Source organism: Polypterus senegalus, chromosome 6 (assembly GCF_016835505.1).
Source record: "Polypterus senegalus isolate Bchr_013 chromosome 6, ASM1683550v1, whole genome shotgun sequence".
In the NCBI taxonomy this organism is placed as follows: Eukaryota; Metazoa; Chordata; class Cladistia; order Polypteriformes; family Polypteridae; genus Polypterus; species Polypterus senegalus.
The window spans coordinates 63,403,373-63,429,754 of NC_053159.1; the positions used below are offsets into that span (position 1 = coordinate 63,403,373).

General features: G+C 36.5%; 1 protein-coding gene across 2 annotated transcripts in view; it reads left to right on the top strand.

Moving 5' to 3' along the window:
• The window catches only part of arhgef16 (Rho guanine nucleotide exchange factor (GEF) 16), a 65,345-nt gene that overhangs the window by 4,044 nt on the left and 34,919 nt on the right, over positions 1-26,382 (top strand). The window contains exons 2-6 of one of the 2 annotated variants that reach the window (XM_039756128.1): positions 1,556-2,271; positions 3,120-3,168; positions 3,659-3,831; positions 16,973-17,029; positions 19,513-19,673. In XM_039756128.1, the coding sequence (XP_039612062.1) occupies positions 1,693-2,271; positions 3,120-3,168; positions 3,659-3,831; positions 16,973-17,029; positions 19,513-19,673 (1,019 nt within the window). In that variant the 5' untranslated portion in view covers positions 1,556-1,692. The remainder of the gene's footprint in view (positions 1-1,555; positions 2,272-3,119; positions 3,169-3,658; positions 3,832-16,972; positions 17,030-19,512; positions 19,674-26,382) is intronic. The other variant, XM_039756129.1, reaches the window with a different exon arrangement.

Here is a 26,382-nt window from a genome sequence, read left to right on the forward strand (position 1 = left end):
GTTATGAACATGGGTGAGTGTATAGATAAATTCATACCCCTGGATGTTAATGTTAGCAATGCAAAGCAGTATCTCATGCATGCTCTGTAGTTTAATGACAGCTTGAAATGCACCCAAGGCTCAATTTCTCCCTTTAAAATTAAGAACAGAATGGAATAATTTATCAAAATTCTAATGCAGTGTCAGATTAATTCCTGTAGGCAGCATGGAAACGTACAGTCATGTGCTGATTTACGGCTGACTGAGGTGGGGCCATTAATACTTGCAGCCAATGTTCCCACTATTTTTATTTTTTTAATTAGGTATGGATAATAGACAATCTGGTTGGTTATAATCAGTTTCTTCAGTCTCACTAGACTGGTTTTCCCCTATGAAGTATCAATCGATCACTGCTTTCCACCTGTGGCATTTTGTAAGCACGATTAGACGACACTTCCAAACATCTGTTCAGGATGGTGAGTGAACAGCATAACAACTGAGCGACAGTTCAAAAGTGCTGTGCAGCACCCTGAAAAAAGGCAACTCAAATGATCGGTTTGTGCTACTTTGTACCGTTGATGAACACCAGACCCTCAATTGCAATGACCTACTCACTTTGTGATTGACATGTAGCCAATTTCAAATATGACCAAGTGGCCATTTCAAAAGAAGTTGCAAATCAGAATGCATGAATGTATTGCTATCTGTTTGTGCACCTGGATGTTTTCTCTGATACCCTGTTCCTCATACAGTGTGCTTCTGACACTGTCTTTCTGTTAAGTTCCCCTCACTAGGTTTGCTAGACATAGCAACACAAAATAATCTTGCTGCATGAAGGAAAGTGCTCCGCAAAAGCTGTGCTTTGTAAATGAGTTTTTAAGTATTGTTTTTTTAATTGTTTTTTTCTTGCAGAATGGGTACTTCATTAGTTACTATTTCTTGCTTTTTTCTACCCTGCAAGCATTAGATATTGAGGCACTCCTGTTCTCTTATTACTGATTTTTGATGATTTATCTTCAATTTTATTTACTTGTGTAAAATATTTTCCAGTTCTGAACAAACATGGAGGAGCACAACAGGAATGAACGATTGTTCATTATTCATTCATTCTCCAAAGTTATCAAGTCTAAGGCAGGAACCATCTGTAAATAATCTCGGTGACGCTATCACACGCTTCTCTACACTCACACACAGAGAAGCAATCTACGTAGATTTACTAATCCATCTAGCCTGCAAATATTTCGAATTTGGAAGTTAACCAGAGTTTTTTGAAAGCATACACAAATTCATGGACAACCAATACAGTCCAATCAAAATGGTGATCAGTCTTAGATATGAAGCAGTGACATAGTAATATAACCCTTTTCTCCAGTTGATCCTAGATTTCTTTGTTTTAAATGCTGTTGTGAAGTATGGGTTAAAGTGAATTTGTGGTTTTGTGGCCTTTTCACATAATTGCCTTGTACTTTGAATTTTCTTCTCAGTTCACATCCAGTAAATGGAATAATAATAATTCAAAAGAATATTACAGGTGTATAGAATATACAAGTTTTAATTTCAGTTTTTCATGTTACAGATAAAGACTTTCCATATTCAACCTTGGTTTCATGTCTGTTGCAGCTCTTCTAATGGTGTGGCATTTATGTTGAGTAAACAAGTATCTCTAAACAGACACGGACATTGCAAATAAGGAGTAGGAAGCTGTGCCTGACCATGTCGCAGAGGCACTCCGATGGTTCAATTGGGGACCAGGCCCCTCTTCTACTGGAAAGCAAATTTGCATCTGATCTTCATTTAGAAACACAGACTGGTGCACGTTCTAAATCAGCCTTAAGGCCAAAGCAACAATCTGTGGGATCAACTTTGAAAGTTGACCGTCCTACGTCACAGACCTCTCTTAGTACTGATGAGAATGATAAGAAAGTTGTCTTGAGCACCGAAAGTCAAGCAGCACTACGGCGTGGCACTCAGCAGCTTATCCCAAAGAACCTGGCTGTGGCTAGTCGGCCAAAACATCGCTACCATACAACTGTAGTGACAATGCCAGTTCCAGAAAGTGAGCCGGAGAAAGATAAACGGGTTTCTGCCCCAGACCTTGCCTGGGAGGACCATTTCCATGAGGATATGGAGGAGGAAGGAGGCATGCTAAAAAGGAATCTTCGTAACCAGTCCTATCGTGCTGCAGTGAAATTCTTTGACTGTGGAGATAAAGAAGCAATGAAGTTGAACACTTCACTAAAGCCAGTTACAGAGGAGAAGGCTTCTTCACCACAGGTGTCATCCAAATCCAAAGTAAGGTTACTTTTCAGGTTTCTCTACAGCCAAGTTCTTGCTATATCTATTAACTAACCAAAGTAAAATGGCATTGCCCAGATATAAATAAACTGGGGGGATCTGTCCTTTGGAAATTCAAAATGGCTAAATACAACCCACAATGTGACAGAAAGAATACTCTTAGATAAAAGCTATAATCCACTGAGACCATGAAACAGTTACGTGTGGTCTGACAAGATTGTGCTACGGCTGCTACAAACTTTGTGAATACTGAAGATGTCTCCCATCAGCCTCTGTGCACTTCTGCTGTGTGATTCAAATAGTAGCCCCCATGTTGGTGCTGGCTGTGGGGTTGCCCCCCTCCCATTATAAACCCTTTCCCTCATATGACACGCAACCTGTATTTCAAGTTTAAAATTGTGAAAATCCATTCCATGTTTGTGTAATTGGTAAACAAACAGATGTCTAAACCGCTTAATTAAATACATGCTTACCTCCCTGCTGTGGAAGAGATCCACAATTTAGAGGTAACTGGATAGAGCAAATGGTCTCTGTTGGCAGAGTAGACTGATGCCCCATTACTAATTTGTGAGTGAGTACCTAGAATTGCTGATTGTCTTTTTGGTCCCAAATGGTGAATGAACTGGAAAAATAGTTTGGATTCACTTAGGAAACAGCAAATACACTTAAGTGTCAGTCTACCTCCTTATATGTGAACTATATTAAATAGTTCACTTACTAAAATATTATCTAATTATGATTATTACTATTATTGTTGAATCAAGTCCAAAATTCAAAAAACTAAGATCAAGAAAGTTTGATTAAAGATATCAGCATCAAATGTACTGTCTTCTTATTTTATGCAGAAAACTCTGACAAGGAAGAGGAATGCAAAACATGGTTCCTTCAAAGACGGTATGTCATCTTGCTGTCTGGCTGCAATTTTACTCTGCCTGCTGGGCAATTCTGTATCCTGCACAGTTTGCAGCCATTGCCCAGATACACAGGTAGTGGTAGACATAGCCTTTCCATGTTTGTTTGCAGGTGAGCATGTGAGTATTTGTCAGTAGCCTGATTTTAATAAGAAACAGGTTTTGACTCTACCATGTCAAATTCTGAAAGCAGGTGGCAATTCTCTTTAGCTCATAACTGGAGATAAGCAGTGGGTAGAGACAGGGATTTTAAGACGGAGCTTGACTGCTTTGCTTCTAAACCTAAAATTCACCAGATCAATCGATGGATTTACATCGTGGTGAAGATAATCTGATTGTGGGGGTATTCCGCCGGCTTTCCTTGGCTGGTAGCTCACGCTGGCCACTTTTGGAGAGAGTTGGAGGTTCAGCAGGGGAAGAGAGCTCCCTGTCAGAGACAATTGCTAACTTTGTGACTTGGTTTCTTTCTGCAGAACCACGATTGTATCAGGAGATCCGAGAACGAGGTTTGCATGCAAGCAGCTGTCAGGATGCAGATGATGACCTGTTGGATGACTTTGTACATGTTGAGCACCCTGAACCAGATGAAGGCATTGTTGTCAAGAGCTACAGGCCAGCACATATCACTTGGAGCCAGCTACCCCAGGTATGCCAGCGAGTACTGAGACCTGGAATAATTGAATACTACATCCATTATTTTATTGTGGTGCTGATATGAAGCTTTTTATTTCCATATTAGAAATTGGGTAGGGCAGCACGGTGGCGTTGTGGTAGCACTGCTGCCTCGCAGTTAGGAGACCCGGGTTCGCTTCCCAGGTCCTCCCTGCATGGAGTTTGCATGTTCTCCCCATGTCTGCATGGGTTTCCTCTGGGTACTCCGGTTTCCTCCCACAGTCCAAAGACATGCAGGTTAGGTGGATTGGCGATTCTAAATTGTCCCTAGTGTGTGAGTGTGTGTGCGTCCTGCGGTGGGTTGGCGCCCTGCCAGGGATTGGTTCCTGCCTTGCGCCCTGTGTTGGCTGGGATTGGCTCCAGCGGGCCCCCGTTATCCTGTGTTCGGATTCAACGGGTTGGAAAATGAATGAATAAATGAAATTGGGTACCTGAGGATGGAGTAAGAGTTTTTCGCAGCTTGTCAAGTTACATCTGTTTACTATTTAACTGCAGTTTGATTTTCACTTAACTGATTTTTGAATCATTATTTGCAGGGGTAATGACTCGTCTTTTACTAAAGTAGGTTTAAACTTAATTTGCTTTCTTCTCGGGTTTGATTTATAATATGTTATATATTAGTGTTGTAATTTTAATCTTAAAATTATGTCAAGGATTAATTTAAAATATATTGTTTTTTACTGCTAGTATTAATCAGTATTGTTATAAAAGTACACCTTTGTGAAAACTTTACATAATACCAACTACAATTGCATTGCCTGGAAAGAACAGCAAAACATTTCTAATAATTATTACTTATTAATCAAATGCATTAATCCGGGGAATATGCAGTAAACCAACATACAGTATATATAGTATGTTTGAGTACTTGACAAGTTTACAGTCTCATGAAAATGGTAAATCTTTGACAAAGTCCACAAGAGTGAGCTTTGCAAATGTCAGCAGCTAATTAACTAATAAATAATAACTTAGTACGTCAAGGGCATAGTGGATTCAGTACAGTTACTCTCTGGGACAGAAACATTGGGTACGCAAGATAACATCTTTGTTCAATTCAGTTTTTTATTTTAACTAGTTCTTTGCAAAAAGAAGAATAACACATATATTGTATATTGTTAATTTTATAATTTGCAATTTTGGCTCTCTAACATTTAAGTAATCTTTAAAAAAAATTAAGAAGTTAGTTTCATATTCAGTTACTAGTACAAAACTCTTCAACGTTCACATTTGGACAGTGCTTGAGTGGGAACAAATTGCTGGCAGCACTCTTCCATTCGATAAAAGTGCATGGGAGGTGGGAACTGGAGGGTGGGCGGTAGTTGTAGTGTCAAGCACTTTAGTAACATTCTGATTAATTGGAGGGAATCCCCATGAAACTTTGACCACTGCTAGTATTGTTTAACGGTGCACTAAGAAACATTGCTGGTACTCTAGGTACAAATTGAAAGCAGTGCCGGTGAGTACTGGCCCATTTTATGCACTTTGTTTAGATGTTTCTTATAAATTGTTTATGTTGTTTATCAGTATTCATCCGTTTTTAAAATTCACTTACTTGATTACAGGAGGATGGAGTCAATCACAGCAGCATAGCAAGCAAGAACAACCTAATCATAAACATGACCACTAGTCCAGCGCAGAACAAATTCAGCTACATACATAACAATCACCCTTCTTGCTTATCTTGCACTCATCTTATTTACCACTTGTTTATAGCAATGTTATTGTTTGCCCCAGCCAAAAATTTTTTTTTTTCAGTTTAAGTTATACATCTAAAATGCTCAAAAAATTAAGGGAACATTTAAATCACACATTGGTTTGAAGAATGAAATATTCAAGTAGAAAATCTTTACTGAATACTACTGTGTAATTTGAAAAAAAAAATGTAACAACTGTCAATGTCCTGCACCAACCGGAACCCAGGGCCCACTGTACCAGCATAAAGTCTGACAATGGCTCTGAGGATTTCATCCTGATATCTAACAGTAATCAGTGTACTGTAGCTTAGCACGTGGAGGTCTGTTTAACCCTCCAAAGTATGCCTCCCCAGACCATCACCGACCCACTGCCAAACTGGTCATGCTGGATGATGTTACAGGCTGCATAACGTTCACCATAGCATCTCCAGACTCTCATGTCTGACGCATGTGCTCAGTGTGAACCTGCTCTCAACTGTGAACAGAACAGGGTGCCAACGGTGGAGCTGCTCATTGTGTATTCTGTGGCAAATTTCATTTGAGCTACATGGTGATGGGCTGTGAGCATAGATCCCACTACAAGGTGTCAAGCCCTCATGCTACCCTCATTGAGTCTGTTTGACAGTTTGGTCAGAAATATGCACACCAGTTGCCAGAAGGAGGTCATTTTGTAGAGCTCTGGCAGTGCTCTTTCCTGTTCTTTACTGCACAAAGTCCTGCTGCTGCGCTGATGCCTTTCTACAGCCCTGTCCAGCTCCCCTTGTGTTATGACCCATTTTCTTGTATCTCCTCCAAGCTATTGAGACTGTGCTGGGTGACACAGAAAACCTTCTTATGATGTCATGTAATGTGCCATTGTGCAGTCCTAGAGGAGCTGACTACCTGTGCAACCTGAATTGGCTGCAGGTACCACCTCATGCTACCAGTAGGGATACCAGCAAAATTCAAAACTATAGAAGAATCAGTTTGGAAGGATAAGGAGAGAGCAGTTGTCTGTGGCCGCCACCTGCAAAACCATTCCCTTTTTGAGGGTTGTCTTGCTGTTGCGTCTACAGTATACCTGTTGTCACTTTCATTTGCACCAAAGCAGGGGAAGTTGATTCACAATCACGTATGTTTCCTAACTGAATAGATTGATATTCCTAAAGTGTAATTGACTTGGTGTTAGACTGTGATGATTAAGTGTTCCCTTAATTTTTTTGAGCAGTAGATTTTTGCTGTACATGTGAATGAAGTGTTTTTAAACTGAAATCTATACATATTCCTCACTTTGAGAATGCCTTCTTGATAGGTTTTGTGAAGAAAGAGGGCTAGAAATTTTGAGCATTTTTGTCTGCTTTCTGGAAGAATATTTGTGTACTTGTGACAAGTTTTCCAAATGAAAACCTTGCCCTGTGTTTCTATATCCATAAACTGGCCCAACTTGATTTGTTAGTTGTCACAGGGAAAATAGAGTAACAGCATTTTTTTGGTGGTCTACAATAGCTTTGAATTGGTTTTACATAGCAGGATCTTTTTCTGTACTTTTTTGAACAACAAAATGAAGCTCTAATATGGTTACCTGAAAATGAATATTTTCCTTTTACTTGCTCATGATTACCTGTCTTTTTAAAGTGTCCGTTCAGATTAGCTATTGATTTTTATGGAGTTTTGTTTCATAGACAGCATTTTTTCCTGATGTCTATCAGTGGTTGTATTTATGCTCTGCAAATAAAAAATAAACATTTTTATTAAAAAATAACTGAACAATAAAATAAGAACTCAGATTAAAAATTTAAATTATTAACAGTTGGCACTGCTGGTACATAGCACCAGGGTTTTGAATCTGACCTGGTTACTGTCTGTGTAGTGTTTGCACATTCTATTCAGGTATACATTTATTTTCATCCCACATCCCAAAAGCATTCGGTTTAATTTAAATGGTGACTATAATTTGACCAACTGTGAATGATTGTGTGTGCCCTACAGAGTTGTGTTTTTTCTCTTAACTTGTCCCCAGTGCTGCAAAGGTAGTCTCTTGCTTTCTTAGTTCAAGAAATGGATGGATGGATAGATACATCTTTATTATTATTACTGTGTGTGTGTCAGCTGATTTTTACTTCTGCTTAAAGGACTTTATGAAGCTTGTCAGCTAATATCTTTATTAAATTAAAGGATAAGTTGGGTATTTTTCAAGTCAAATTATGTTTTTTCACAATCATGGTATATATTTGCTACATAAAATTATGTTCTACAGAGAAGCTTTTTTATTCAGTAAATTTTAAAAATACTTGTTCTGGTATCTTACAATGGAGCTCTATCAAATATATGGAAAATATGCCTTCTGCGTTTATGATGCATCCTTGTGATAACGGAAGGAAAATCAAAATTATCATTTTGTCACAGATTCTTGATCCTATTATTTAGAGGTAAGAATGCGATCCTTGCTCGGTTGTGTGCATGCAATAGCAATATATGTGGTTGTTTTACATTGGTCACAAAGCAAGATGCGCTGTGAATGGCAACACAGTGAAGCAAGCACTTAGAAGTTTAATTTTATGTTGTGCACATAACAAATCTGAACTGAACTGGTTACACTACGTTGTATTTTGAATAAAATCCTTAGACTTTTTAAAGAACCAAGGCTCTTTTGCCATGTTGTGTTTTGCACATGCATGATCAAAAATAAATTATTAAATATGTAAAAAAAAACAGATTGAAACACCACAAAGAATTTACCCATTTTTTAAATGCATGATGAATTATTGCTGATGATATAGTAATGAAAAAACAGAGCACAAGTAAATTCATTGACCCTGATGCCAGTTAATCTATAAATACATGCAGACTCAATCTAGAACCTGTGTGTGTGTGTGTGTGTGTTTGGCCTGCATTGAACTGATGCCTTTTTTTGCAATTTTTTTCTTCCCTGCCTTGCATCTGATGCTAGCTGGGGTAATCACCAGCTGGACAGCAAAACCTGCCCTAAATAAGGAGGTTTAAGTAAATGAATGTATATGCAGGCCTTGATGTGGACAGTTTGCACGGATAACGCTATACCTGCTTTCTCGCGTTCAAGCACCTGATATATGCCTGTAATGTCTGTTAGATTCTTGTCACTTCATTGCCTGCTACACAAGCTCAATATTCTGCCTGAAGTTTATGTGGACTTTAACAATCCAGCCAGAGCAGGCAGCATCTTCCTTATAGTGAAAGAATATATGCGATCATAAGTGTGATTTCTGTTAAGGGTTCCACCATGCCCTCACACCAACCCCCCATGGCTCTGACACTAGGGATCTTCGAATCCTGTAAATGCCAGAAGCGACTGTACTCTATTGGACCCTTGAGCAAGGCCCTTAACCTACTTTTGCTTTGTCCAGGGTATGACATTAATCTGCATTCAGCACTGCAAACAGGTCCTCCGACTACTGGGTAAACTATGGGGTTGGTGGCAGGATTGGCACTTCAGCCACCATTTTTAAGAAAAAAAAAAAAAAGACCCTGTTCCAGTGTGGTGCTGAGTAGGGCTGCAACTAATGATTATTTTGGTAGTCAGCTAATCATTAATTTTTTTTTTAATGGTTAGTCACGATTATTTCATGCCTGACTATTTTGATGCCTGCGACCTGTGATTGCACATCCTGTTCTGGGCTTCAGTGAATGTCTTGCCTCATCTGCTCACGTCTGTCCACCTGTGAATGTCTCCCAGATGTCTCTGCATTAACATGATTAAAATTAATAATAATCAAATTAAAATAACAACCAGTGAAACATATGAATTTGAAAATAATCAGATGTTTTATATTAGTGTGACCATCACAATAAAAAAGAAATACATTAAACAATACAAACTAAAGTGCACATAGTCTTTAAACAAAAAAGGTGCATTTAACTTAACCAAAAATGGCCACTGTTGTGTCTTAAAGTTTATAAAAGATTCAGTTCATGTATTTCTGATTGCAGTGCAGGAACGTGAGCATTTCAACATGCTGTGGTTTGAGGCTGGCTCTCTTCTTTGAGACAATGTTCCCAACTGCTGAGAGGAGACGCTCAGAAGGAGTAGAGGTAGCAGGAATACACAATAATGATTTTGCTGACAGAGAAAGATGTTTTAATCATCACACTCTGAAGGAAAAGTGTTGTAGTTTATCACATCATGTACTATATTATGGCAAAATAAAAAAATAACGGACTAAAATATGTAACAAGCTAATTGCTGATATACTCCAAAACAAAAGTAACCTAACATTAGTTAGAGATGGTTTACTATTCATATGAATTCAAATATTGGACGAAAAAAGAAGAAAAAAAAACTAGGATGGCTCAGCTACTCCTATTCACTCGTTTACTATAGCTCCAAACACGTTAGCAAACATAACTGAAATTATATTCACTTAACCCTTAAACCACCGCAACTTGCTAGAATCTGTTTCCAGTGCAATTTCGAAGCACGCCGAAGTCGAGTATATGCGGTGACATACATTCATTGAACTACGCAACCAGCTAAAGTTGTTTCTCAGTGCAATTTGGCAGCACGCCGGAGCTGATCAGTCAGTGCTATACATTTGTTGAGCAGCCAGCTCATGAGCACTGCCAGCGCCGGCAGAACTGCAGCAGCACTATTTCTGGGACTGCACTAAATGAGCCTGCAATCATCAGCATTTACCTCTGTGTGTTTGTGTGCAGGCCAGCCAGTTCAAGTGCAGTTGGCTCTGTGATTTACTGAATTTCATCAATGACTTCAGTTGTACCTTGAACATATACTGTAATAATAGATTGTTGCAGTAGTTTTTTTTTTTATTTTATATATAGTTTTTACAGTTCATTTGCAGTGTGTAAAATGATCAGTGCTGCAGTAACTGTGATGCTCTTTGCATGAAAAAAATGTATTCCATTAAAATTTCACATTTTCTTTGTGAATTGTGACATTTACTTAAAAAGTGCAGCTAAAAAGTATTTGGTGTCCAGGGGTGCATTAACCCCCAAGTATGTGTCGGTTTAAGGGTTAACTATCATTGTCGAAACCTTGATATACAAATTATAGTACAAACATCAATGTTAACGCGTGACACTAACTTTATTTGCTAAAACAGCTGCAGTATGCTTGCGTTTCAGATGTGCATTCAACTTTGTTTTGGTTTTTCGGTGAAGTGCTCCCACACTTTAGAAAGTTTCTGCCTCAATTTTTTTCCATCTCCTTCCCCCTCCTCTTTCTGACTCACCATTGCAACCACGTTTACTTTCCTCTGTATTCTTGTTCTCCTCAGACATTCTTCTTTGTTGGTAGGACTGTGTGCAGTCTTGACAAACAATAACAAATGATACTGCCCCCAGACGTTCATGTAGTGCATTGCAGTTACAAAAACCAATGTGGTTCCTTTTGACTGGAGCGTCTATTGAAGTTTCTGTTTATGACGTGTCGACGATTTTTTGTAGTTGATGTCGTCGATTACGCCAACTAATCATTGCAGCCCTAGTGCTGAGGTGTCACCGCTGCACTTGGGTCTTAATCCAGGTGGTTTGTCATGTGGTGGGTGCAGCAATGCACTATCAGCACATGTTCTCATTCTCCTTCTCTGTTATTATTGTATAAATGTCTGTGCAGTAGAGAGAGCAAGAGTATTGCAGAGTAAGACAAACTGGGATGTTAGCAAAGACGTGAGGCTCACAGTAGGTCTTTTTAAATAGTCGAATCTATCAAAAATTAACATTAGAGCAAAGCTTACCAATCCTATCCACTTAATTCTTCTAAAATATCATCAAGTCATGTTTTGAATGTCCCTAATATTATACTGTCTACTACGCTACTTAGTTGCTTATTTCATGTGTCCCGAAAGTTTTCTTCACCCAGAGAATCATGATGTTTGTATGAAATGTACCCTTAAGTTCCAACTGTATCCACATGTTCTTGATTAACTCATAAACTAACAGTCTCAATCCACTGTACTCATTCCCTTCTCCTTTTACTTAAACTTAGGCTCAGCAGTTTTAAATCTTTCCACATAACTCATTCCCTGTAGCCCTATAATCAGCTTGTCGCTCTTCTCTGGACTTTCTCTTGCACTGCTGTGTTCTTTTTGCAGCCTGGACACTCCAAATGATGTCTAACCTTACGTTATAAAGGATTAGCATAGCCTCCTTTGACTTGTACACTACACATTGTACTGTATAGCCTAATATTCTGTTAGAATTCTTAATTGCTCCAAAACACTGCAAGGAGGTTGATAGTGTCAAGACCTCTACGACTTCTAAATCCTTCTTATATTGGTGTATTTTCAGTTCTCGTGTCGCGATTTCAGGCTGTGCCTGACCAGCCCCCCATGGAAAGGCCCAGCTGCCAGGCGCTATCCCATAGGCACTTGCCATAGACCTGGCTAAAGGTGCAGGCCCTGGTAACCCCGTATAAGGTGATTGTGATTTATAAATGGTAAATTACAGACAAATGTGTATACATTGATTTTATTTATTTTTTGTTTTGCGTACACATTTTTCAGTTTTTTTGGCTCATGCATATTTTTCCACTCAAATCCATGCAAAAGTTTATAAATGAGAACCCTGGTGATTTGTTTGATTTGCTTGAAATGGTTTGCTTGTTTCATTTTTCCTGCTTCAACAAAATGGATATGCTGTCCTGTGATATGTGTGTAATCTCGAGGATCCATACTTGGTAATATTTTTGGCTCAAAAAATAGACATACTTAGTAGAGTTTAAGACTTTTTCTATCACAAATGAACACAGGGTTCCATATAGCTTCTTTGTAAGATGCAAGAACAAACAAAGTAGTTTAAAAAAATTTGTTAGGAAAAAAAAAAGAAAGGCTTCACTTTGGAGCACAATTTTATGTGGAAATTAATGCATACATTTTGTTCATATAACTTTGATGTGCTTCTTACCATTGTTTGCATGAATAGACATTTGCTGATTTAAATTGATTATTTTATACAGTATATGCAAGTCCCCTCAGCAATGATTCCTAGTACAGTGGAACCTCGGGTCACGAACGTCTTGGACCACATACAGATCGGGTTACAAACAAAAAGTTTGCCAAACTTGCATCTGTTCACAACCACACACTCGGGTGACAAACAAGCCAGTTTCCCCTCCGGTTCGTACATGCCGATGATTTCCGCACGTGTTCTGTCTCTCCCTGTGCATTCCCTGTGCAGCGAGAGAGAGAGCACGAGAAGGCAGTTAAAGAATGCCTTGTTTTTAAAGAGACTGCAAGGTTATTTTTCTCTGTTCAAGGTTTTCTCAGTGTTATTCAATGTTTTTACGTTTAGTTTACAATTACACTGTGCATTCTATGGTATAATTAACTATTTTTGTGCTTAAAAATCTTAAAAAAATATATTTACATGCAGCTCGTATGGTATAATTTTCAGAAGCAATTCTACTGTTTTAATGTTAAGTAATTTGTTAAATGTGAGATGTAGTGATGTATGTTGCACCCAAGAAACAAGAAACTTTTAACTCATTTTGTTAGCAACTGATGCAAGACAAAATGACATTAATACAACAAATTTGACAGCACTTATACACTATTTTTCGAATAGCTTCTTAAAAGGCATATTCTGTACATTTAAGCTAGTGATTCATGGGTATAGAATCTCATTTTCATTTTGGTTTCCATTTTCTTGTCCTAATAAGGGTAACAGGCTGAACAGGTCAGACCAGAATTTCCAGGCACTTCCAGGCAAGCTGAAAGATATAGTCCCTGCAGTGTGTCTTGGTTGTGACCTTCTCCACAGACTAGTGTTAATTACATTCTCTCCAGGAGGTACCCATTTTTAATATATGTCTTAATTACTTCAACTGATTGCTTACAATACAGAGTAGCAGTGGTTATTAATGAGCTCCTGTCCTATTAAACGGATTGTGCCACATAATCTTTTTAATAAGTCTCATTTTGCCATGTTTGCATTTTAATGTCACTCCCCTCAGTGTACACTAGCTAATAAATAGAAAGTTTGTTGAAGAACTTGACCTGCCCACTATATGGTGCAATGACCACATTGATGCTCCTAAACTAATTTGTTTTTTTAATCTTTTAATCTCCTCTACCTTTCTAATCAGCAAGACCATGAAGTGCTTGGAGTGTAAGACATTCTTTCTTAGTAGTAAATCTTGAAGTCATTGTTTTACTTGGTAATTATCTTCATTTTGGGCTGGGACAAACCCGTCTATACAGGAGATATGTTAAATGGTACCAAAGGACAATACTGCAATGCAGACTGATGTGATGCAATCCTCGTTTTTTAAAACAGATATTCTCCAAACCTTCACTGTACATTAAAATCCTCACCATGAAAATCACAAGCAGGAGGAGAGAATAGATGCACCTTTAGTAAAGACCTGCATTTCTCTAAGAATATGTTCAAATTAACACCAAAGAGAAAGATTGTTGCTCCACAAATACAGGGATCAAATGACATATAGTAACTGCTTTCAAAATAAATCATTTTGGAAGTTTTTCAACAAAGATACCCCTTAAGCACATGATAAAACCATTATTCAATTCAACAAAACAATTCCACAACCCCTCTAATATCCATGCAAGGATTAAAAAAAAAACAAAAACTGTTATCTAGTCAAGATGGAAATTATTATTACTACTATTTAAAGAATGATTTGTTGATGTATAGTTAAGAAGGATGTTCATCTTGACAATATTAATCATCCCCGCTAAGGAGAGATGAAGGGTAGACTATCTTTTAACATCTTGTTTGATTTTTTTCCATACTGTTACCAAAATTGTGTTGAAAAATATCTTTATATTGTGATATTTATCCCTAGATATCTAAACTGTTTTGATAGAATAAATGGATAGATATCCAGTCTAGTATATTGTGCTAGAGAGTTCACTGGAAAAAGAAAAAAGTAAAATTTTATTCAAATTAATTTTGAGTCCAGGTGTCTTTTGAAATTCATTTGATGTGATAAGGACTGATTATAAAGATATTTATGATTCTGATATGTAAAATGCCAAATCATCAGCATTCCTTCCCTTATAAACCCCCTTTATTCACTGATGTATTTTGAAAATAAATGGCCATTAGATCAATGTTTAATGCAAAATGCAATGGAGATAGAGGAGACTCTTGTTGAGTACCATGTTCTAGTTTGAAGTATTCTGAGGTTGTGGAGTTAATATGAACAAAGACATCTGGAGTGGTACAAAGTAATTTTATCCATGCAGGTATATTCGGGCCAAGTCCCAGTTTGTGCAATGTGGGGACCAGATTGTCCTATTCGAATCAGTCAAACAGAGAGAATAAGATCTCTGGCAAGTTAGATTTTCTTTGATGAGCTTATTACATTAATCAGATGCCGAAAGTTTGAAGCTAAGTGTCAACCTTAAAGAATCCTGATAGGAGTTTTGGAAGGAAGTACTTTCTCCATCCTTCTAGCTAAGCCTTTGATGCACATTGTCCTTATTTTTCTTTAGCAAAAAGGTTAAGGTAAAATTTGTTGTCATTTATTCTATGAATGTTGTTAATAATAATGGAGCTCCTATATATAATTTTTTTTTCTTCCATATGACTTTCCACTGAGTGGCCATCAGGGCTACTACTTTTCTACTTTAGAATGAATTCATAGCATCCAGTAGTTCTGAGGGTGTCAAAAGATTGTCAAGTTCTTCTGCACTAAGAGTATCAATGTTGTATTTGTATTGTATCAAAAAACTCTTTGGATTATGTCTTATCTTCTTTAAACTGAGTAGAATATAATGAGGGTGATAGATATTTTAACCAGAATGTATTTGCATTAATTCCCAATAGAAACACTCATAATTATAATGGCTAAAGATTTTAATTGCCTTTTAAATCCAAACCTGGATAGATGTTCAACTACAGTGACGATAACATCTAATTTGCAAAGGAAATTGAATAGTTTGTGATAGATCGGAACTTATTGGACCCATGTAGATTCTAAAATCCAAATTCATAAGAATATTTCTTCTTCTTACCACTACACCATAGCTACTCAATAATTGATTATCTTTTCATCAATAATTTATAATAATAAGTCATCTTTCACTCCGTGTATTACTGCTACTTAATCTGGTGTCTTCATTAAGACTGTGATCCCTTAACCACACCCTTGGGTCACCTCCCAAAAAGAGGAATTCTAAACCCCAGGTCATCATTTTAGTGAAACTTTGTCCAAGACTGCCAACAAATTTAATAACAGTTCACAGTCCATATTCAGTATACCCAGCTGTTACAGTACCTCAGTCATGTCATTGTTTATTCTACTTAGTTCTTATCTGATTGTTGAAGTCTCCTGGAAGAGTTGCAGAGTTAATCATTTCTACTGTTTTGAGAACCAAACTGTGTCAGTAAGGCTTGAATGGCCAGTATAAGTGATCAAGGTTACACATATTAAAAATTCAAATGTATAGCACCAAGCCAGGGATTTAAAGTATCCTCACAACCAACTCAGGACTTCTTTGTATACCATCTCTGGGGAGCACAACACCTGATATTATGATACTTTTATGGTTGGTTAGTGGAGTTGCCTTATATATAAAGAAATAAAAAAAACCCTCTTAATCAGATTGGTTGCAGTATGTAGAATGCTTGAAATAGTAAAACCAAACATTTTATGTAAGAAGTTGCTAATTTCCTCTTCCTTTCTTATGAAGACACATTTTGAGAACTTTTCATTTGGACAGAGACATCTGCGTGAGCTAGTAATATTGTAAATGAAATTCCTGGCCAATCCACTAACTATTTGCACGTTTTCCTCTTGTTTTGCTCTTATCTTCCTCTTGTGCTCCAGGTACTCCAGATTACCTTTCATATTTGAAATATGTACATGTTAGGTTGATTGACCTGTCTAAACTGGTGCTCTATATGAGTAGGTATGAGTGTATGCATGAGTGTACACTTTAAGGAACTTTTATCCTCCCTAGGGTTGATTCTTGCTTTATGACTGTTGCTGGATGTTTGGTAAACAAACAAACAATAAATGATCATTAGATAGATAGATAGATACTTAACAAGCTGTGCTAGACTTTACATATGTTCTCATTAAAATATGTTTATATACAGTATTTTATTAATATTTTGTTTAATATTATAATGAATATGGGGCATATTCTCCAAACATTAAGGGAAATAATTTGTGATACATTGCTTCCAGTTTGTTAGTTAGTCCATTCATCCAACAGTTTATTCTCTACAGTACCTGTTCAGATGGTATGTACCTAAAACAATGGTTTCAGCAGTTTATCTTTATAATCTGGTTCATCTATAGAATGAATCCTTCTGAGTCTGGTTCTGTTATTATGTGCTGCATTTCAGTCTCCTAATTACACAAGCACCTGTTATTTCTATTTCAAATGTTTAATTACAGTTAGTCTAATTTAGTTACAATCAAGTATACATAATCTTTCATTATGGTTAATATTTGTCTATGGCTTCCCATTTCATAAGGTCCAGGAGATGGGTATACTGGAAAATATCTCACCTGAGGAACGCAAACGTCAAGAAGTAAGTCTAACCTCTGTTTGATTCTAAATTACACAATATTTTTGTTTTCATTATTTTACTAGTTGGAAAAAATGTTACCAAATAATAAAGTTATGCAATTTAATCAGTGCATTACTCATTATTATTTTACAATGTACATATAAATACTTTCATGACTTGTGTCAAAAATGACACCAGCTTTCTTTCTAATCCTTATTTTTGCTGTTGGTTTAAAAGCTATAGTAGGCAAAGTCAGGAGCAGACAATCGTTCATCCCAGAAAGGTTTTTAAAAGTGGGGTATTTTTTTCTTATACATTACACATCTCTGCAGTACCTTAGCTTTAATGTTACAGATTTACAGACTTGGAATTGGTACTTTTTTATATGATTGATTGATTTTAACATTATGGAGCATCCTTTTTATAACTTTTATTATTACTAAATCGTTTCCTTTTGTCCATTTTTGACAAAAAAGGCAATTGGGACTAGAAGGCATAATAATATAAATATGGTATATTATTAATCCTTGTTTTTCAATAAACAGTATAGCTTTTAATGTTTTACCTACCTCCTTGCAACAAACATCTGAATAATTCAAACAATTATGTAACTAAGAATGTGCCAACATTAAATATGCTACAAAATCCTGTCAAAAAACTTAGTAATGACATAATTTAAATTCTGTTCATTTTTAGTCAATAGTTTTTAGGTTATAATGTTTTACCGTTTTCTAACAAGCATGTAAGATTCATTTAAACAAGAATTCTGCAACGTTTGATATGCTACAAAAAAAACTGGAACCTTTCTCTGAGGTTCTGTTTCTTATCAAACTGGAATTTCATGAACTCTTAATCTACAACACTGAGCTAAGCTTTATCTTTAGCCTGGTATGGGACAGGCTAGGACATGATGCTTAGTTACCTCGGTTACCAAATAGGTGACTTGCTGTCATCCTCTTTGATGAAACCAAAACCGGTCAGATAAGTGCGGCATCTTGATTGAAGCAAGGCTTACTCGCTAAGTGTGCTTTGTGAAGTTCTTGCAGGGGAAAAGTCTCTGTGGTGGGAACTAAGGCTGCAATGTTTGACTTCTAGCCCAGCTTCTTAACCACTAGGACACACAAACTAAAATGTATAATTTAGTTTATTATTAATCTGGAACTACTTTATGTCCACTATTAATTAAATAATTAGTTAAATATCCAAATTTAAAAGTGTAACATTATATAACGTTACATTCTCAAAACCCCTTAAACTATTTAATGGGCAAAAGATTCCAGACCCAGGCAGCACTGGGCATAGGGCAGGAAATGGCCGTGGAGAGGATGCTAGCCCATCGCAGACTTATTTTTAAGAATGAAATCTTAATGTCTTTATATATATTGCTTTATTTTACAGCTCTTTGGTATGTGTTGCTGAATTATTTAATTGCTACTACATTGAAATCTGCTATTGGCAAATCAGTGTTGAATTTATGAAAGTCAGTTAGTCAGTCATTGTCCAACCCACTGTATCCTAATACAGGGTTACGGGGGTCTGCTGGAGCCAATCCCAGCCAACACAGGGTGCAAGAAAGGAACAAATTCCGGGCAGGGCGCCAGCCCACAGCAGTTATGAAACAGGAATCCATTATTAATGAGAGTCACTTTTGGTTAAATTGCCTGCAACACTGATAATTATTTTATAGTTTATAATTTTACTGAACTTAATCTGTATTACAAAATGGAATTATTGATTTTTTAGCTGGCATTGCCTGATTCAATTGTATTATATTTGCAGTAGGCAAGTAAGTACTGGCTGTTTCATGAAAATGTTTTGTTAATTTTCTGAACCCTGTATTTTATGTTATTATATGTAACTGTATTATATGTAACTTGAAGGTATTTTAGAATATATGCTTTGTCACCACTTTTTAACCATACACCCTTCAGCTAAAATCATTATTACACTTTGAATTATTACATAAGCTAACATTATGCTAGGCATGCTAGAAAGCAGCAAAATGACAGAATGAATAAAGTTTAGTCTGTCTGATTTCAGTGTGAACAATATTTAATGGTGTGCTTCGATCGACACTTTATCATTAATAAGAAAGTATATTACACTTGCACGTTTTTATCTATCTTACGGTATACAAAGCTGCTCGTACACTGGACATCATTTTTATATCAATGATTCTCTTTTGTTCTAAATATGAAGATGTTGATTTCACGCTATGCACAAGTTTATATTGCTGTAGTTTTTTTTTTTTTTTTTTTGCTTTTTTGCATGACTTAAAGGCATACTTACTTCAGTTATTCAGTCAGATCTTTACTTTACTTTTTAGAGTGGCCAAAATTTTCAGAGAAGGGCAGAAAAAATTACCCTTCCAAGCCAAGAATAAAAATGCTTAACAATAATTATGAAGAGTTGCATAATTCTCCAGGTGATTACTAGGGCTAAGGGATGTTGGTGTGTGTCATACGATGGCTTATAAGCTTTCCATGTTATGTTTTATTTTAAAGGCCATTTTTGAAATCATAACTTCAGAGTACTCCTATCAACACAGTTTAGACATCCTTGTGCGTCTATTCAAAAAATCAGAAGCTCTGAGAAAGACACTTGCTGTCATTGAACATCATCACCTTTTCTCAAATATCTCTGACATTCTGGAAGCTAGCAAAAAGTAAGTGACCACTTTCATGACTTCAGTTATATTATGAGTAAGTGGTTTGTTCAAAATGAGTGTGTGTGTGAGCAAGAGTTGAGGGTTTCTTGTCATGAGGCAACTATTGCAGGGCATTGTTATGAACAGTGTTTTAACCAGGAATATTGATTCCATTTCAGAATAACATGGGTTATTTCTGGATCTTTACACATTTGGTTGAGCATCAACTTAGAAGGTTCAATGTCCATTTTGTTCTTTATTAATGACATTATTAGCTTCTAGGATACACTCCTTCATTTTAAGATTAACTTTAATTCAAAAATGGATTTTTCCTAGAAGTTTCTTACTCTAAAATGTGTGTGTGGCTTTCCACTAAGAAATAAATGCTAAGATAATAAGGTCCTTTAAGCCTTTTTAATTTCACCTTTTGAACAAAGAAACTGTCTTTCTATGTCTATGTGTGTGTGTCTGTCTGTCTCTCTATGATTTTTCCCTTTAATCATAACTTTTAAGGTAGGTGTCATATATTTTTTTTATTATAATTAAGTATTATATAACTTATTAAAAGGTTTTCACATTAGAATCTTGTGTTATAAGGATGCCCTGTATATGCAAGGAGCTCAGAACAATATTTTGTCACCAATAATGCGGGGGGGAGGGGTATTGAGTTTAAAGGCATGTATTCTATATGTATTCCAATATTGCCACTTCCTACAATTAATTTATAAACGATCTTAAACCAGTTAAGAATAGCAATCTTAAACCAGTTAAGAATAGCATGGCACAAGAACACTTCCTGGCAGCACTGGCGCAAGACTGGAACCTACCAAGTATTGGGCATCCTTTAATCATAGAGAATATTAATTTACACATTAGTGCTTACTCATACCAGGCCAGTTTAGAGTTGGCTGTTAATGCATGGCTTTGGAATGTGACAGAAAGACTGGCATACCTGGTGGAAAAAGGGGAGAATGTTCAGTCTTGACACAGATTATACCTGTATTTTAATTAAAACTCTGTGCTCTTGGGCAGTGAGGTAGCAATGTTAACCACCATAATGCCCATTTTGAAGGGCATATGAATCCACTAAAATTGAGTAATATATGCTTAGATTATTTTCTTCTAAATTGGAAAAATGTAGACTATATTTACGCAATAAAAGATTATGAAAAACAGAGAATGTAATGCACTAATTTGTTTGTTAACACCAATGCATATAATTTTATTTTACTGAAATGGTTACATTTGTTTTAGATAAACCTGAGATTCTTTTAGCACTGACTTAAGTAAAAGAAACAGAAATAACAGCAGTGACACACTAAAACACTGGCCCTAGTCATACTCTGTTCTGTTTCTTAGAATTTTGCATTTATTTTATCATTTTATATTTGTATCAGTACTTTTTGATGTGCTAAGAGCCTGTATGGATTGGTTATTTTATATGTTTTCCATAGGTGGTAGTACTTAGATTAATAGCCAGAAATTCTACAATAAGAGACTGGTTTGCTGGGTCAAACTATTATGAGGAAAGATTTTTAGAGTATCTTCAGTAAGATATTGTATTGTGCCTGCTGTTATTTACAGTGGGTGTTTTAGTTCTCAAAGTCTGAACCAGTTCAGGCATGACCTAGATTAAACTTTGGGTGGGGCATCCACTGATACTATTTGCTAAGTTTGAACCAGTCTTGTTTTTCAGGGTGTTTGGTGTAATTTTGTGGAAGCTATGGAAGATCTAATAGGCAAAAAAGCTAAAATTATAAAGAGGTGTAAATGATGAAAGTCTTAAAATATAAATCAACATATACTTTTATTGTTTAGGGTTTTTAAATAATTATTCCTATTAGACTACGACACACTAATAAGTTTTACACCATCAAGTATATACTATTCTCTTTATAATAAATGTGAGGTAATGACAAGCACTAAACATTTTCCTTTAAGTTCATCTTCCCCTCAGATTTCTGCTTTGCAGATCTTTGTATGAACACCACTGTAATGGTAGTGAATGAACTGGACTCTTTTTAGTGAGGGTCCCTGGACAAAACAATAACCACAAACAAAATAAAAAAAAATGTCCACAGAGTAAGTCACCAAGTGAACAAAATATGTATACACATACACACACACAACTACGAGAAATGAAATAACAATAGTACAGTACAACTCCTTTATCTCTCTCTCTCTCTCTGTTTGTGCTGTGAGCTCCTACTACTAACAGCCTGTGAAGCAGGAGATTGAATCAAATCAGGATCAGTGTTATTGTAAGGAAAACAAAATTGGAGTCTTTATTTTTTTATAGCTTAACCAGGAGAGATTTTCAATAAGTATTAAAAGCTGTCAGAATGTATGTCACTATACAAATGTAAATACAAATATATGAAAATATTCTTATTTGAAGACAAAAGATGACATTTTATTGTAATTTGTTTTTTTAACTTCTATTTTCATTATTTTGTTACTTCAGAGATATTACGCTGCAATAAATACTTCTGTATTTTTATTATATTCTGTATTGCTTTTTAATCATCATTTATAAAATTTACATATTTTTCTGCTTTCCTCACTGTTTGGCTTTTTGGTTACTGAATGTACTAAGAACTCTCTAAGTGCCCTAAAAATACATTTCACCCCAATCCTTTTTCATTTCACTTTTGAACCTGAGATCCTGGATTTGCTGCTGTTTTACATTTTAAACCGTTAAACATTCATTGTAGCAAACAATATCTGGTTTCCCTTCTTATTAAACATAATGGGAAGTAATTGCCATATTTCTGATTGTCCTTTTTATGTTATAACGGCTGTAAATAAACACTTCAGAGAGCTTTTCCTATGTCAAGAAAACAACACAGAATTCCTAAAACAAAGGTAAAATGAAAAATAAAATTAAGGTTATACATGATACATCGGGCTACACTTGATTTACCTACTACAAGCTGTTTTTTTTCTGAACTATAACCTACATTTTCATGATTTGCTTTAAAATGTTTTGCTTAGACAAATTAAGTTGCTGTTAATGAAAGTATTTGTCAAATATATAACAAGGAGGAAATATTTACATTCAGTAATTCCATTCGTGACTCATTGTGCTGCATCTTTTATAAAATAAACATTGATGGGCACTGACTTCACATCTTTTGCAGTAAAGAACCAGAGAGCTGGAGGAGCAGACAGAGTGCAATGGACTAAAGTAACATGTGAGTTTAATATGTTGAAGTGATCAGGAGCAAGTTTATGGCCTTGCAAAGCATCATGGGTCACTGAGAGGGGCAAAGTTTAAGCCAACTACATGGCGAATTTCTAGAAGATAATTCAGTGAACAAGGTGTCTGGCAAATTCAGCAAATTTGTTGCGAAAAGTTTTTGGGGGTACCCTACAGGTCGGGGCCCTGGGCTACTGTCCCAGTAAGCCTTTACCATATTCTGGCCCGAATTAGAATATGTTACTTTGGTAAACATTCTTCTTCTTTCGGCTGCTCCCATTAGGGGTTGCCACAGCGGATCATCTTCTTTCATACCTTTCTGTCCTCTGCATCTTGTATTGTTACACTCATCACCTGCATGTCCTCTTTCACCACATCCATAAACGTCCTCTTAGGCCTTCCTCTATTCCTTTTTTCCTGGCATCTCCCTCCTTAACATCCTTCTCTCTATATACTCTGCATCTCCCCTCTGCACATGTCCAAACCAACGCAATCTCACTTCTCTTACTTTGTCTTCCAACCGTCCAACTTGAGCTGACCCTCTAATGTACTCATTTCTAATCCTATCCATCCCCATCACACCCAGTGCAAATCATAGCATCTTTAACTCTGGTACCTCTAGCTCTGTCTCCTGCTTTCTGGTCAGTGCCTTTGTCTCCAACCCATATAACATAGCTGGTCTCACTACTGTCCAGTATACCTTCCCTTTCATTCTTGCTGATACCCATCTGTCACAAATTACTCCTGACACTCTTCTTCACCCATTCCACCCTCCCTGCACTCTCTTCTTCACCTCTCTACCGCAATCCCCATTACTCTGTACTGTTGATTCCAAGTATTTAAACTCTTCCACCTTCGCCAACTATACTCCTTGCATCCTCACCATTTCACTGACCGCCCTCTCATTTACACACATGTATTCTGTCCTGTAACTACTGACCTTCATTACTCTCCTCTCCAGAGCATATCTCCACCTCTCCAGGGTTTCCTCAACCTGCTTCCTACAATCACTACAGATTACAATATCATTTGCAAACGTCATAGTCCACGGGGACTCCTGTCTAATCTCGTCTGTCAACCTGTCCATCACCATTGTAAATAAGAAAGGGCTCAAGGCCAACCCCTGATGTAATCCCACCTCCACGTTGAATGCATCAGTCACTCCTACTGCAGACCTCACCACTGTCACACTTCCCTCTTACATATCCTATACAACTCTTACATACTTTGATAAACATTCTATACAGAACATTTTTAGCTTTTTCAAATAAATGCACTTTTTACTACTGTTAAAACTGCATAAAATAATTACTGAGCAATTTTCCTTTCATAACCTAAAAAAAAAATACAAAAAGGAGGTGGTGTACTTCTGTAGCTTTGTTTCAGCTTTTGCCCCTGAGTAGCTCAATGGGAAAGAGCTTTGGGGCACACAGCATGGCTTGAATGGACAATTAACCTATGCAATAGAGGTGGGGCAAAGTGTAGGCTGGAGGAAGTTCCTGGAACCCTAACATATCTTAATGTTTGTATACATGTTGAAAGAACCTTTTCACTGTGAGAGGCTTTACCTTGTAAATTGTAAAAAGTGTGTGAGAGTGAACCATGTACCATAATAGAAAAGACTACACTGTATAAAGTGCTCCAGAATTAAAAGTGCCCATTATTTGCAAAGAACATATTTCAATGCAGTGCTTCCTGATTTTAAGATCGGACTGTAGGAGAAAGGTAAAGAGAGAGAGAAATGTTGAGCTATACTGTACTCTGTAAAATAGGGTCTTAAAAGTGAATGGCACCCATCATTCCAGAAGACTATTAATTCATACATATAAAATACACTTCGTATCTGTGGCCCTTCTGGCAAGTGGGAGGAGACTTTTAGGTCAGAGAAGGATCACAGCCCACAGGCTAGTCAGGGACTTGGAGCTAGTGCTGGAGTTATAGATAGCATGACCTGAAAAAGGAGGGTTTTTGCACAGTAGGAAAAAGTGTAATGAAGCAAAAGAATGAACATAATATCTGTGATTGTTTTTTTAAATTTTATTCACAACATTTGAAATTGTGTCACAGTCTTTTAAACGTTTGTGGATCTATATGTTGCAGTTCATATACGTTCTGCACTTAATGTATTGGAAAGGTATAACCAATTTATTTATATAAACAAGGTTTTTGGAGGAATTTTCACTACCACGTTGAGTTAAAAGTGGAAAATATATGAAGGCTTTCTCTCATTCTTTAGAGCAGTTAAATTTTCTTCCACACAGAAAGTTATCTGTATGTTTAGCAATTTCTTAACTGTACTTTCAGTGAATAAGTCATGCTGCTAAATACTAGTTTGGAACAGACCTATTTTAGCATATTATTTCATTATATTTTATTTTTTTTTAAATTAGGACTACTACTTCATCATCTCCATTTGCAAACAGTGATATTGGAATGGCTGGCCAAAAATCTGTAACCAAAACGATACCTTTAGAAAAACAACTAAATTCAAATATACTGTTTAATGATGATTTCTTAAGAGGAATCTTCTATTTTAAAAAACTGTATTCCTCATGAACTAAGATGAACTGAATGAAGAAAAGTGACTTATCTCTGGGGACACTAAGCATGAAAGATTGAAATGGTTAACCATACTGCTTGCCTCTCAGTTTAAAAGATTTTTGGACCACTGTATTTATGACAAACTGGGCAGCATGGCATGGTGGTACAATGATAGTGCTGCTGCCTCACAGTAAGGAAACTGGAGTTCATGTCTAAGGTGCTCCCTGCTTATAGTTTGCATGCACTCCCCTTGTCAAAGTGGATTATTCCTTCCTTGATACCCAAAGAGCTTGAGCTTGTTTGGATAGGCCTCAGCTTTTCTGGGACCCTGCTCTGAATAAGCGTGTTTGGAAAATGGATGGATATATAAATGATTAAAGTCTTTAAGTAATTTATTTCTTTTCATGTCTCTCTTGTACAGACCTGAGCTGTTATGTATGTATTGGATTTAGATATATATTTAGGAGATAGGGTCATGTTTAAACACATACAATGAGACTTAACCCTGCTGCAAAACTTCCAAGAATTCAGCTGCATCTTGTACTCTAGTGCATGCCCTTACTTGTTTAGTTAGATTTTCAATAATAGACACAGAGTCTACAAATCTGTAGGTGTGCTTTCAGCCATGAATTGTAAATCTAGGCATGTTGCAAGGACCCAGTGAGAATCTGTATAAAAGCTGCAAGATAATTTTACCCTAAACACCCATTGTAGTATGGATATTCATTTGAAACAGATGGTTGGTCATCATTTTTACAAATAACTGGAAATGTAGATTAGATAGTGAACTACTGCATTTTACATTGAAGACATGGACAAGAACAGACTTTGTCAATAAAGACAACAGATACAGTTTGTAGCCAATACAGAAGGCAGACTTTCTGTAATATTTGATTTTTAGAATAACATAATGGGATTCTTTTTAAAGCCAAAGCAAATTTTGAAAACAGTAACAAATGTTGTTAGTGTTGATGACAGGTACCCCTG